General features: G+C 40.0%; 1 protein-coding gene across 2 annotated transcripts in view; it reads left to right on the top strand.

Moving 5' to 3' along the window:
• LOC108538242 (PERQ amino acid-rich with GYF domain-containing protein 2-like) overlaps window positions 1–14,880 on the top strand; it is a 55,267-nt gene that overhangs the window by 35,542 nt on the left and 4,845 nt on the right. For both annotated transcript variants that reach the window (XM_017886202.1, XM_017886200.1), the window contains one exon: window positions 4,598–4,679. In XM_017886202.1, coding sequence (XP_017741691.1) covers window positions 4,639–4,679 — 41 coding nt within the window. In that variant the 5' untranslated portion in view covers window positions 4,598–4,638. The remainder of the gene's footprint in view (window positions 1–4,597; window positions 4,680–14,880) is intronic.

The raw sequence follows: 14,880 nt of genomic DNA, 5'->3' as shown, positions 1-14,880 counted from the left end.
GGCCTCCCAAAGTGCTGGGATTACAGGCTTGAGCCACCGCGCCCGGCCGGAAAAAAATATTCTTAGGTTTTTAAGAGTTCTTCAGAAATCTTTAGGGGTCGGGTGCGGTGGCTCATGCTTGTATTCCCAGCATTTTGGGAAGCCGAGGCAGGTGGATCACTTAAGGTTGGGAGTTCGAGACCAGCCTGGCCAACATGGTGAAACCCTGTCTCTACTAAAAATACAAAAATTAGCTGGGTGTGATGGTGCACACCTGTAATCCCAGCCACTCAGGAGGCTGAGGCAGGAGAATCACTTGAACCTGGGAGGCAGAGGTTGCAGTGAGCCAAGTGCACAGTGCCACTGCACTCCAGCTTGGGCAATAGAGCGAGACTCAGTCTTAACAAAAAAACAAGTCTTTACATTAGGAAATAATTTTCTTATGGAAACCATGTTGTAAATGGTAGTTGGTTTCCAGCTCAAGACAGTGAAAAATCTTCTGAGCTCTTAATGGTTGTGCATTGTAGTAGTTTTGCAGTACTTAAAGATTTATAGGTGCAATGATAAAGTGGACCCAAACAGGATTTCCTTGCTTGTTGTTCGTTAGATGCTGCTTGAATCTGGGGCTTCGTTTATATTTCAAGACTGCTGCCTGTAGGGGCTTCGTCTATATCATTTGTGTTAATAGTGACCCTGGAGTTTTGTGCTTTGCAGAACCTGTGTGGGCATATGTGATGGCCTTGTAGTAAGTTAAAGGGGAAAATATTAAATCACTAACAATGAATTTAGTATTTTCACAAATAGCAATACTTTGAATTTTAGTTGTGATTTACCTGCTTTATAAATTCAGTCTGATTTAAATCCTGACTTGCTTTATAAATGCAGAGCCATTATTCAATGCTCTAAAATCCTTTACGGGTTTGAGTTTAAAACATTTGGCTAGATGGGGCTTAAAATGATGGTAAAATCGCCTTCAGGATGTTTAGTATTAAAAGAAAAACATTACAGTTGATGTTGTCTCTACAGCTCTAGTTGATGTAGTCTCTTCAGCTCTATTTGTCATCCAGATAGGTCCACATACTTTTCGAAAACACACTGAATTGATTTATGTTACAAAAGGTCATAAGGCTGATTTGTAAGCAGTGATACCTGTTTTAGTTTAACAGTGGGCACCTTTCCTGGGGTCTGATCATTTCTACCTTGACAAATCATTCATTTGCAGTGTATCATAATTTTAATTGAATGTTAACATGTGTCAACTATAAGATTAATCATTTTGTGCATTACGGAGAAAGAAAGGAATACTACCAAGAAGACTCTGTTGCATCTGGCACGGGCTTTTCTTGTTAGAATTATTTTATATTTTTTAAAAAAGCTCTTTTAAACTTATTTAGCAAATAAGAATGGATTTTTATTGTACATTGTATCCTTTTATTGCATGTATGAAAATGAAAATAGAAGTAAAATACATTTGTTAAGATAGTCCTAAGATTTCTGGGTATTTAGAGTCTGACTTTTCTAAATCGCTTTTCAGCTTGGCATTATAGAAGTCTCCTTGTGCTTTCTTCGTCCCTCTCCCCACCAGTCATTCAAAGTATTGGTGATACAGTAGTTAAGGGAATGCTCCATTATTCTGTCATCAGTTTAAAAATTAGTCATTTGATGTTTGTGAAGATTTTAAGAGCAATATAAGCTGTTTAGTTTTTAACCCCTTTTAGTATTTCAGGGCTGCTGCATGTGGTCATATGGGTTGTGCAGTGTCATGTATCAGTATCAATAGCAAACCATAACAGACTCCATTGGCTTGTGTGTTTTTCCCCCCTTTCTTTCTGAGGTCCTGTAAATCACTTGGAATCGTTTTCTGAATGATTAATAGTTACTTCGCTAATATTCCATGGCTGTATTTGCTTCTTTTCTGTTATACAATAAATTTAGTTTTGATACAGAATCATATTATTTTGAAGACATTTAAAGTGGCAATTTTAAAATTGGACCTTGTTCAGACAGCTGTAACACAACTCGCACCCAGCCAGTAGCAGTTGTAACTTGGCATCAGTTTTAAGATTCATTCTAATTTCAGAAAATTAAAATGTTAAAGTGTGTTTTCTTTTTTTGTTTTAATTTTTTTTTTTTTTAATTGAGATAAGGTCTTGCTCTTTTGCCCAGGCTGGAGTGCATTGATGCAATCACGGCTCATTGTATTCTCAACCTCCATGGCATAAGTGACCCTCCCACCTCAGCCTCCCTAGTAGCTGGGACTACAGGTTCGCACCATCATGCCCAGCTAATTTTTGTATATTTTTGTGGAGACAGGATTTTGCCATGTTGCCCAGGCTGGTCTTCAACTCCCGGGCTCAAGCGATCCACCCACCTTTGCCTCCCAAAGTGCTGGGTATTACAGGTGTGAGCCACCGTGCCCGGCAGTTATGTTTTCTTTGAATCACCAGTTGTTTTAAGAGGTGAGGAGGGGCTGGGTGCGGTGGCTCATGCCTGTGATCCTAGCACTTTGGGAGGCCAAGGCAGGTGGATCATGAGGTCAGGAGATGAGACCATCCTGGCTAACATGGTGAAACCTTGTCTTTACTAAAATCCAAAAAAAAAAAAAAAAAAAAAAAATAGCTGGATGTGGTGGCACATGCCTGTAGTCCCAGCTACTCGGGAGGCTGAGGCAGGAGAATGGTGTGAACCCGGGAGGCGGAGCTTGCAGTGAGCCTTGATCGCACCACCTGTACTCTATCCGGGGCGACAGAGCGAGACTGTCCCCCGCCAAAAAAAGAGATGAGGAGGGTACTAAGTTTACCTCAGTTTTAGTCTGGTTTGCACCTTTTGTGTGGTGGGGAGCAGGGAGTCAGGGTCAAGTAAGAACATGATAATCTCCCTTGGAGTCTGCTTGGTTGACATAGGACTGGAAGTACCTTTCAGAAAGAAGGCAGATAAATGAATAGCTGATTATGAAGGTTAACACACTTTTACTTTGCTGTTTCTAAGCTTTAGACGTTTGTAGTTTATTATTTTTTAGATCATTTAAACAGAGGCAACAGGGTGATAAAGGGAGAGACTCCTTAACTTGGTCCCCAGTTCCCTGTATGATGTATGTTAGAGAGATTTTACAGTATACAGTTGTCCCTGAGTATGTGTGGGGTTTCGTTCTAGAATGTCCTTCAGGTGTTAAAATCTTTGGATGCTCAGGTCCAAGGATAATGTAAAATGGCATAGTATTTGCATATAACCTGTGTACATACTTCTATATACTTTAACACCTCTAGGTTACTTATAATGCTTAATACAACAGAAATGCTGTGTAAATAGTTGTTCCGCTGTATTGTTTAGGGAATAATGGCAAGGAAAATAAGTATCTATACATGCTGGTACAGATGCAGTTTTTTTCCATCCGAAGTTGGTTGAATCCATTGACCAGAACCCATGGATATGGAGGTCCAGTTATATTTACAATTTTTATAGTATTTTCCATTTTTAAGCTCTCATATCTTAAGACTACTTTCAGAATGTCACTTGTGAAATTCATTAGTTTATTATTTTAACTTGACAATCTGAGGCAACTTTAAAAAAATTTATATTTTTTTAATTTAAAAACTTTTTTTTTTTTTTTTTTTTGTAAGAGATGGAGTCTCACTATGTTGCCCAAGCAGGTCTCGAACTCCTGAGCCCAAACCATCTGCCTGGCTTGGCCTCCCAAATTATGAATTTATTTTTATTTATTTATTTTGTAGAGACGGGGTCTCACTCCATCGCCTAGGCTGGAGTGCAGTGGCAGAACCACACCTCACTGCAGCCCCAAACTCCTGGGCTCAGGTGATCCCTCTACCTCATCCTCCCAGGCAGCTAAAACTACAGGCATGTACCACCATGCCCAGTTGCTCTTAAAATTTTTTTTTTTAGAGACCACGTCTCCAAATCCTGGGCTCAAACAATTCTCCCATCTTGGCCTCCCAAAACGCTGGAATTACAGGTATGAGCCTGTGATACAGGTACTTGCCTGGTGGTTCCTGGCCTGATCCAAGATAATTTTTAAAAGAAGCACTAGGCTCGAGAGGCTGAGACAGGAAGATCACTTGAGGTCAGGCCAGGAGTTTGAGACCAGCTTGAGCAACATAGTGAGACACACTGTCTGTTAAAAAAAATCACTAGGGGGTAAAATGCTAAACACAGAAAGTGAGGAGAGTTGAAGCTCTGCGATAGGTAAGGAGGGTCCTTATTTTAATAATCTTTGATGTACCTCATAGTGATAGGGGAGCCATTACTAGGAAGTAATAGAAACTAAAATGTAAATATATTACCCTTCATTCACTCCCCATTGTTCCAGGGATAAAGGGAGAGTCCTGTGTGGTCTGTTCATACCTGTCTCTCTAGCTTCATCTTAAACTATGGCTCATTCCCCCAGATTAACATAGAAAGGTGGGGAGTCAGAATATAAGGGTTGATTTCTTCATTTCACTTTGCCTGCTATATTATTGTTTTAAGTAGTAATTTTAAAATCTCATTTTTGTGACTCTTGTTGAGAGGAGCATAAATAAAATACTCTCTAGCTGTACTTTCTGGCCTGGAATTCCACATTTAATCTCAACTAATTGTATGGAGATATTTTTCTCGTTAACAGTTTCTCCACATAGAAAAATCTATTGTAAAATACGGAAAAGAATGGCAGCGGAAACGCAGACACTGAACTTTGGGCCTGAATGGTGAGTTTTCAAAATCTCATCCTCCTTGATATTGGATGACTAATACAGTAGTAAAGTATTTGACAGGTGCTAGGTGGTTTATAAATGTGCATGTTTTTGAGACTTTTGCTTTATGTGCCTTGCTGAAAACAATGTGTTAGTTCAGTAATAAATTATATTTGGTAAATGAGTGTATTCTATACTTAATTAAAATTTTTTTCTTTGTCTGGTTATATATGTAATGATGGCGGGAGTCTGACCCTCCTAGAGAATTATTTTCTGTTTATTTAAGTCATTGTCTAGGTGCATATACAATTTTATGTAAGTATAATTATAACATTTTTATGTCTGTATGTTTTATGCTACATTGTTTTGTCATTGCTATTCATAGATTCAATGAAAACTATTTGAGAAACAGTTTTCACTGAAGTATTATTTGAAAGATGGGCCAGGCAGGTAGTTCAGTATTATACTAGCTGTTAGCAGTAGCCTATCTAGGATTGAGTTAGCGTTGGACATGATAACGATTAATTGGCCTTTGAGTCTCTTACAGATGTGTTTGGACCCCGAATATGGAATTCTCATGGAATTTTGAGATCCATCACATTGTAGTGTGGCTTTCCCCCCTCCCCTCCTTTCTTTTTCCCCAGAGTTGGTGATTGAAGATCCTCTCTTCAGTGGCATCAATAATAATAATTAATTTTTCTATTCAAGCCTCAGGCAATCCCTTTGGTAATATCAGAAGCAGTATCTAAAACAGATAAATTGGATTTGTGTCTTAAACTCTTGGTTGTTCAGGTGGGAGTGGTTCAATAAATGATATAGACTTCCTTTGGTAACTGTTTGAGGAGTCTTATTAACTTACCCTATTAGAAACATTTCTTTTTATTAATATATGTGATCTCGAAGTTTTCTTAACCTTTATAGCCAGCATTTGGAGACTGAGGAGAAAGCACTATTTGAAGTTCTAAGAACTGATGGAACTCCTGTATTTTGAGAGTTTATTTAGAACATGTTAACCTAAGTAATGCTGTACTTGTTTCAGTTATTCCTTTATATTTTAAAAATGATTTTCTTATTATCAAATTAATATGTTTCTAAAAAAATTAGAAATAACTAGTAAGCCAGAAAATATCATCATAATTTCAACATCCATGGTACACACTGTAAATATCTTGGTGTATCTTTCCAGGTGGTTTTATGTATGCTTATTTGTGTATATATACGTTTATTTTTTACAAAAATGGGCTCATACTGTACCTTCAGTTTTGTAGCCTGTTTAAAGAAATAGCCAAATTAGAAACATCTTTTTTTTAAATAAATATTTTCTATTGTATTAAATGGTTGCATTGTATGGATGTACCATCATTTATTCAACGAGTCCTCTAGATGTGGCATATAGAAGCTGTTCTTGATTCTTCGTTATAAAATATTTTAATGGACATTCTTTAGTTAAATCTTTATTTCTACCTTAATTCTTTTATCAAGTGGATTTAAATTCATATAAGTTACTTTTAAGCCATTTTGTGTGCAACTCATCCGCCTTTATCTAGAATTTGTAACTGCTTCTCTTTTATATTTACATACCTTCATGTCTGTTTCTTTATAAAAACATGGTTAAAATTGTCAGCTAATTTAAGGAAGTTGTTTTTTTCAGCATCCTACTGTTTATAGGTAACAGAAAGGGAACACCAGGAATTAGACACATCAAAAGGGAAAGAAAAACTGATGATGTTTTAGAATCAATATACATTCATCTTGATGCCCTATATTATGGGTTGGCAAATTGTGGCCTGTGGGACTGTAAAGTTTTTGTAAGTAAAGTTTCATTGAAAGACAGAGACATCCATTTGCTTCCATATTTTCTGACTGCTTTCATGCTACAGTGGCAGGGGTGACAGGCCATTTGGTTCACAAAGCTTAAATATTCTCTGGCCCTTTACAGAGACAGTTTGCTGGCTCCTGCCCTATACCATGAGTTCTCAAGGTCATCTCAGTGTAGTATTGAGCATCTTTTAATAGCATCTTACACATCCTCCTTTTTATTGATACTCTGAAGTTTTGTTTGATGGTATTTCACTTGATTGGCTCAGTGTTTTGTACAAAATTTGAATTGAGGTAGCCTTAAACAGAGGGCAATCACCATTTCCATGCTTAAACAGTCGACTCACCTAATTGTGTATCTGTTACCTTGCAGACATTAGAGCTTAGGAGCATTCCCTTAGTCATCTGAAATGAGGATGAACTGAGGAATGCAAGTGTAAGTAGGCATAGTGCCCTGTTTGTATCATCTGTCACAATTCCTTCCGGCAAAGGGAATACATGAGGCCCTTAAGTAACCCAAGTAATCCTGAGCTGGAAAGTTTCAGTCGGTGTAGAGAGTACTACCTTATTTTTCTTCATGTATGACGTTCTTTGTGAAACTTGAGGTAAAGAGCTGTGCCCAGGGTACTTGAGAATCAAGATTTAGATTGATGACATTGAACCAGTGTGCAGTTAACTCTAAATGAGACAGAAGCACTAAGTGATACGGTGTTTACTAAGGTCATCATTTTTGTGAATAATGTAAAACATAATGTTCAATAAGGGATACTTAAAATGAACCAATTTATTTGTATCTTGGGGCAGCTGTGAAGATGGGAGAACGTTTAAAATTTTGGTAGGGACAGACCATGAGTGGCTGTAAGCTTTAACTTTTTTTTTTTTTTTTTTGAGATGGAGTCAGCCTCGCTCTGTCACGCAGGCTGGAGTGCAGTGGCGTAATCTGAGCTCACTGCAACCCCTGCCTCTGGGTTCAAGTGATTCTTCTCCCTCAGCCTCCTGAGTAGCTGGGATTACAGGCACCCACCACCACGCCCAGCTGATTTTTGTAATTTTTAGTAGAGACGGGGTTTCCTGTTGGCCAGGCTTTTCTTGAACTCCTGACCTCAGGTGATCCGCCCACCTTGGCCTCCCAAAGTGCTGGGAGTACAGGCCTGAGCCACTGCGCCTGGCCAAGGCTTGAACTTTTTTTTTTTTTTTTTTTTTTTTGAGGCGGAGTCTCGCTCTGTCCCCGGACTGGAGTGCAGTGGCCGGATCTCAGCTCACTGCAAGCTCCGCCTCCCGGGTTTACGCCATTCTCCTGCCTCAGCCTCCCGAGTAGCTGGGACTACAGGCGCCCACCACCTCGCCCGGCTAGATTTTGTATTTTTTTAGTAGAGACGGGGTTTCACCATGTTAGCCAGGATGGTCTCGATCTCCTGACCTTGTGATCCGCCCGTCTCGGCGTCTCGGCCTCCCAAAGTGCTGGGATTACAGGCTTGAGCCACCGCGCCCGGCCGGCTTGAACTTTTTAAGGTCTGTGGAATCATTAGGTCTTAGATTATTTTTCTATGTAGAATAAAAAAGTGTATTACATTATCATCAGAGCAGTTTAAAAGGGTATGATACATTCAATGCCAAGTATATCCTTTCTAGATATAAAGCAATAGTGTCTTTCTTTAAGCCTTTCCTCAAATGCCACCACCTTAGACCTTTCCTGACAATCTGTATAACCCTCCACCCTTTACTCCCTTCCTTGCTTAATTTTTCTTCATGTTTTATGTCAAAATGTAACATGCCAAATATTTTATACATTTATTTTGTTATTTATATCCTACCTTTCAACCCCCACTAGACTGTGAGCTCCATTGAGGGCAGGTACTTTGATACAGATTTTTGTACAGTTGGTTTACTGCTGTATTTCCAGTGCCTGGCACATAGGTACTGAATAAATATTTATTAAATGAATGAATTGTTGGAAAGTAAAGTTGTTTTTAATGTTTTGCTCTTGTAAATGATATGTGTGTATACCCTTGAACAATTTTGTTTTTATCACTGATCATTTTATTTGGATTAATTTCTTGGAAGTGGAATTATTAAATCAAAAGTTTTATTTTTAAGACTTTGGATGATATATGGACAGTTTGACCACTAGAAGGATTGTATGAGTTGAATTGTCATCTGTGTGTTTGCTCTTGACAAAACACTAAGCACCGTCTTAATAATTTTTTTTGGTGCTAAATTCCTTAGATTTAGGTCTTTTAGAGTTTTTTGTTGTTAGTTTCATTAACAAAATAAACACACTTATTCCAGAAAATCTGAAGGAAACAGTATAAGAGGAAAAAGAAAAGGGTTAGGCATGGGCTGGGCGTGGTGGCTCACGCCTGTAATCCCAGCATTTTGGGAGACTGAGGTGGGCAGATCACCTGAGGTCAGGAGTTTGAGACCAGCCTGGCCAACATGATGAAACCCCATCTCTACTAAAAATACAAAGTTAACTGGGTGTGGTGGTGTGTGCCTATAATTCTAGCTACTCAAGAGGCTGAGACAGGAGAATCGTTTGAATCCGGGAGGCGGAAGTTGGCAGTGAGCTGAAATCGTGCCATTGCACTCCAGTCTGGACAGCAAGCCTGGGCAACAGAAGCAAAACTCCTTCTCCAAAACAAAAAAAAGAGAAAAGAAAAGGGTTAGGCATGGTGGCTGGCCCCCCACTCCCAGCACTTTGGGAGGCAGAGGCACGAGGATCACTTTGAGCCCAGTAGTTCCAGACAAGCCTTGGCAACACAGTGAGACCCCCTTCTCTACAAAAAAATAAAAAAAAAAATTAGCTGGGCGTGGTGGTGAGTATGTTTGGTGACAGCTACTTGGAAGGCTGAAGTGGGAGGATCATTTGAGCCTGGGAGATCGAGGCTGCCATGATTATGCCGCTGCACTCCAGCCTGGGTGATAAGACCCTGTCTCCCAAAAAGGAAAAGAAAATAAAAAGACCATCAAAGGGAAAGATCTAGGTAGGATCCTAATCCTACCACCCAGAGTAGCTTTGCTAAGGTTTTGGTTTGTATCCTATTTGCAAATGTATCTTCAAAATATTTAAAAAACAAATATTTAGGCCGGGTGCAGTGGCACATGCCTGTAATCCCAGCACTTTTGGAGGCTGGGTGGGGGTGGATCACTTGAGGTCAAGAGTTTGAGACCAGCCTGACCAACATGGTGAAACCCCATCTCTGCTAAAAAAAAAAAATTACAAAAATTAGCTGGGCACGGTGGTGTGCGCCTGTAATCCCAGCTACTGGGGAGGCTGAGGCAGGAGAATTACTTGAACTTGGTAGGTGGAGGTTGCAGTGAGCTGAGATTGTGTCACTACACTCCAGCCTGGCTGACAAAGTGAGATTCTGTCTGTAACAAACGAACAAACAAATATTTGGTGATTTAAAACACTTTTGAGGATCAAAAATCTATTCAAGTCGAGTGTGGTGGCGTGCACCTGTAGTCCCAGCTACTGAGGAGTCTGAGGCTGGAGGATGACTTGGGCCTAGGCGTTTGAAACCAACCTGGGCAACAGAGAACCCATATTTAGAAACAAAAAACAAACAAAACCAAACAACAACAACAAAACTCGGATAAGTCTAGATAAGTACTTTATTATAGGGAGAATAATTATAGACATTATCTGGCTTTCTTGGAGCCAAGAAAGCTCCTTTGGGAGTTTCCTCTGTCTCATCCCCTTGGTCTTAAGGAAGTTTTCCCAGGTCTTTCCTTGCAAAGAAGAGGGAAGTACTTGTTTTCTTCCCCAAAGCATTTTATTTATACATTTGTTACAATAGTTACGGCCTTGTGATGTATCTGTATATGTATTTGCGCCTTGCTAAAGAGCTAATTCCATTAAAAAACACACTGTATTTCTCTCTTTTGATAAGCCCATTGTTGAGCTTAGTGTACTGGACATTGGCATTAATATTTAGTTAACTAATTTAGTTAATAAATAAATGTTGAATGAAGCCATTAGGGTCTTATGGGGGACGGGTAAGATAATGCAAACCTGAGATTGCTAGCTTACTATCGGTAATTGTGGGATTATGTGAAAAATGAGAGACATTCTGGAGGATGAGATGTGTTAATATTTCCAGTTTTCAGACAGGGTAAAATATTTCTATGTGAACTGAAGGAGTAGTAAATTGGATGTTTTTGAGGGGTGTATTTTGGAAGAGAATATTTGTTCAGAAAACATTTTATCAAATGCTTGCTGTGTTTTATGTCTTGTGTTAGGTGCTAAGGCAATAAGGATAAAAATACACAGTACCTAGTCTTGAATTTAATGAGGAAGCTGACACTAAATAATTTCACTATGTCATAATGCTGTAAAGGAATTATAATGCAAGCACAGGATATTCAGCTGCCTATTTGATTTTTCCACTTAGATTCCTTACAAGCATTTCATACTCCATATTTTTCCAAAACTGATCTCGTTAGTTTTGCCTTTATATATATTTCATCTTAATACCATATGTGCCCATTTGCTCAAGCTAGCAGTCTCAGAGTTATCTTTGATAATTCCTTTTACTTCTCTGTTCCTATATCCAGTCTGTCACAACATCACATCAATTTTACCTCTACAGTATCTCTGGAATCTTTTCATTTCTCTGAATCTGTGTTGCTATCACCTTAGTGAAAATTGCCAGCATCTCTAACATAAATTTTGCGCTAGTGGCCTACTGATGTTTCCTGGCTTCTTCTTTTTTTTTTTTTTTGCTGGGGGAGATGGAATCTCACTGTGTCGCCCAGGCTGTGGTGGTGTGATCTTGGCTCACTGCAACCTCTGCCTCCTGAGTTCAAGCGATTCTCTTGCTTCAGGCTCCTGAGTAGCTGGGACTACAGGCATGTATCACCATGCCCGGCTAATATTTGTATTTTTTAGTAGAGATCGGGCTTTACCATATTGGCCAGGCTGGTCTTGAACTCCTGACCTCAAGTGATCTGTCCTCCTCGACTTCCCAAAGTGTTGGGATTACAGGCGTGAGCCACTGTGCCTGGCTCCTGGCTTCCATTTTTATTTGTCTTCTATTTGTTTTCCTCACAGCAGCCAGAGTAATCTTAAAATGTAAATTAGATCAAGAATTCTCTTAAAATCCCTTCAATATCTGTATGTCCACTTATATGACTTTATTATTTTCTTCCACTAGCCTCTTAGTTTCATGAAGGCTGTATAGGAACTTGTGTTTAGCAAGGCCTTGAAGATCTCAAATTCTCTTTTTTCCTCCCTTCCCCTTGACTCTTTCCAGCTCTCTATCCTTATTTTTCCTTTCTCCTTCCACTTCTCTTCTTCCCAGCACCTCTCTCTACCCTGTTGGTGAAAAAGATTAGGAAGAATATTCCTGATAGCAGAAAGGACACATGTGAAGATAAGGCAAGGAACTGATTTAAGAGAGGAACTTTATGATGCATAATGTTTACCTTTGTTATGTGAAGCGTGGGAGATACAAGCTTGGAGGCAGCCCTTCTGTGTTAACAAGGCTTGGATTTTATTGGTCATTGTATGCCAGTGAAAAAAGAATTGGGGCTGGGCGCAGTGGCTCACTTCTGTAATCCCAGCACTTTGGGAGGCTGAGGCGGGTGGATCACCTGAGGTCAGGAGTTCGAGACCAGCCTGACCAGTATGGTGAAACCTCGTCTCTACTAAAAATAAAAAAAAATTAGCCAGGTGTGGTGGCATGTGCCTGTAATCCCAACTACTCAGGAGGCTGAAGCAGGAGAATTGCTTGAACCTGGGAGGCGGAGGTAGCAGTGAGCCGAGATTGGAGTGCACTGCGCTCCAGCCTGGGTAAGAGTGAGCCTCTGTCTCAAAAAAAAAAAAAGAGAAAAAAAGAAATAAATAATTCTTAATAACATAGGGGAGTAAGACTAGTAAAATCGTTTAGGATGCTTTTGCAGCAGTCCAGGCGGGAAATAAAAGTGTGTGAATAAAAATTAGGTTAGTTGGATCAGGGGAAGACTTGAGAGACGGAGAATTTAAAAACTAGTAGGATGTGGCAATTGGGTATGAGAGATGGTAGAAGGTGAAGAGTAAAGTATGAATCCCAGATTTTTAATCCAGTGGCTGATTAAATTGGGATATCCTTAACTGTGTTTGAGAATATGGGCAGTGAATGGGGTTGGATGAATAAATTGATGAGTAGGGTTAGGGTTTTGGACATATTGAACCTGATGGGCTTTACATGGTTGTGTATGAAAGCCTGACTTATAGGAGAGGTCACAGCTGGACTTGAGAATCACAAGCTTATATAGAGGTGCCTTTTGACTCCCACACCTTCACACATTATTGATTGACTATCCAAATTGCTTTCATAAGCTGAAGTTTGGATTTTGGACAACACCAAGCGAAGATTTTGGGAGTATCATGGGGCTTTGGGGGGCCTGCTGCTGCCACTTACTTACTACCCATGGTAGAACTGGGCCTCCTTTGTTAAACAGATCTCATTATAGGCCAGAAAGATGAAGGCGATGAGGACAGAAAATGTTCACGTGGGTTTGGCAGTGTTGAGGTTGTTGATGAGCAGTGCAGGAGCTAGTGGAGTGGCAGGAGAAACCAGGCACATTGCGTTTTGAAGTGACTAAGAGGCGAGGAAGTAGAGATGTTTCTGTATGAAGAGGAAAGATGAACAGTGCATAGCTAGAAGGGAGATGCTGCATCAAAAGTTTTAAACAAATGAAGAGATATGTTTAGAGACAGAGGAAAGCACATAGGGGTTAAATTTGTAGAAGAGAGGGTTGTATGGAGGAGATAAAGATCATATATGGATTTTTTTAACTTTTAGGTTCGGGGGTACATGTGAAGGTTGTGTAGGTAAACTTGTGTCATGGGGGTTTGTTGTACAGATTATTTCATCATCCAAGTGTTATGCCTAGTAGCCAGTAGTTTTTCCTGCTCCTCTCCCTCCTCCTGCCTTCCACCCCCCAAGTAGACCCCAGTGTCTGTCACTCCCTTCTTTGTGTTCATGAGTTCTTAGGTGGATTTTTAGTGAAGAATATTACACAAATATCTTTTAGCTTTTCTGAGTATCTGTAGGTGAAGAGGGACTTGGAATTGAATTTGTCCATTATTGAATCATAGTACAGCCATTATCCTAATTCAGGCAACTGTCTTTTAGTTTGAGTTACTGCCAGTTTGCCTCAGTTTCTTTTTATAGCACCTGAAGGAAATCTCTGATTGTGTTATTGTGTTATTTTTGTATTTTTTATTTTTTGGAGATAGAGTCTCACTCTCACCCAGGATAGAGTGCAGTGTTGCGATCATGGCTCACTGCAGCCTCTACCTCCTGAGGCTCAAGTGATCTTCCCATCTCAGCCTTCCAAATAGCTGGGACTACAGGCATGCACCACCATGCTCTGCTAATTTTTAGATTTTTGGAGAGACAGGATCTCACTGTGTTGCCTAGACTGGTCTCAAACTCCTGGTCTCAAGTGATCTTCCCACCTTGGCCTCCCAAAGTGCTGGGATTACAGGTGTGAAGCACCATGCCCGGCCTTTGTGTTACTCTTTTTTTTTTTGAGATGAAGTCTCGCCCTGTTGCCCAGGCTGGAGTGCAGTGGCACAATCTCAGGTCACTGCAACCTCTGCCTCCTGGATTCAAGCAATTCTTGTGCCTCAACCTCCCGAGTAGCTGAGACTATAGGCGTGTACCACCACACCTGGCTCATTTTGTATTTTTAGTAGAGACGGGATTTCACCATGTTAACCAGGCTGGTCTTGAACTCCTGACCTCAAGTAATCCACCCGCCTTGACCTCCCAAAGTGCTGGTATTACAAGCATGAGCCACTGCACCCAGCCTGTGTTACTCTTAATAGATCTGGTGACTATAAGAAATGTTTAGTCTTGGACATTGGAAAACCATTGGTGATACATGGGAAGGGACAGGGTAGTGAATACATTTGAAATTTTATTGTGAGCAGCAATTGAAGAAATTAGGAATGTTAGGTCATGGGAAGGAGTCTTTGAGGAGTAATGGTGATTATTTGCCAATACCAGAATGATTTTCATTTGAAAGAGTGCTTAGATGTGTACTCCACTGGTAGAAACTGTTGGGAAACATTGGTTTGGTGTTAAGGAAGATATTTTAAAACAATTTCTAATAAAATATATGTATATTTTAAACTGTGGCTATTTTAAATAGAATTTTGAGACCTAATTGTTGTAAAGATTGTGGGTTTTTTTTTTTTTTTTTTTGAGACAGGGTCTTGCATGGTCACCTAGGCTGGAGTACAGTGGCTGTTCACTACAGCCTTGACCTCCCAGGCTCAAGCAGTCCTCCCACCTCAGCCTCCTGAGTAGCTGGGACCACAGGCATGAGCCACCAAACCTGGCTAGTTTTTGTATTTTTTGTCAAGGTGGGGTTTCATCATGTTGCCCAAGCTGGTCTTGAACTC

Source organism: Rhinopithecus bieti, unplaced genomic scaffold (genome assembly GCF_001698545.2).
Source record: "Rhinopithecus bieti isolate Rb0 unplaced genomic scaffold, ASM169854v2 scaffold_13704, whole genome shotgun sequence".
Lineage (NCBI taxonomy): Eukaryota > Metazoa > Chordata > Mammalia > Primates > Cercopithecidae > Rhinopithecus > Rhinopithecus bieti.
Note: the sequence above shows the minus strand (reverse complement) of the source record. Positions and strands in the feature narration are given on the sequence as shown.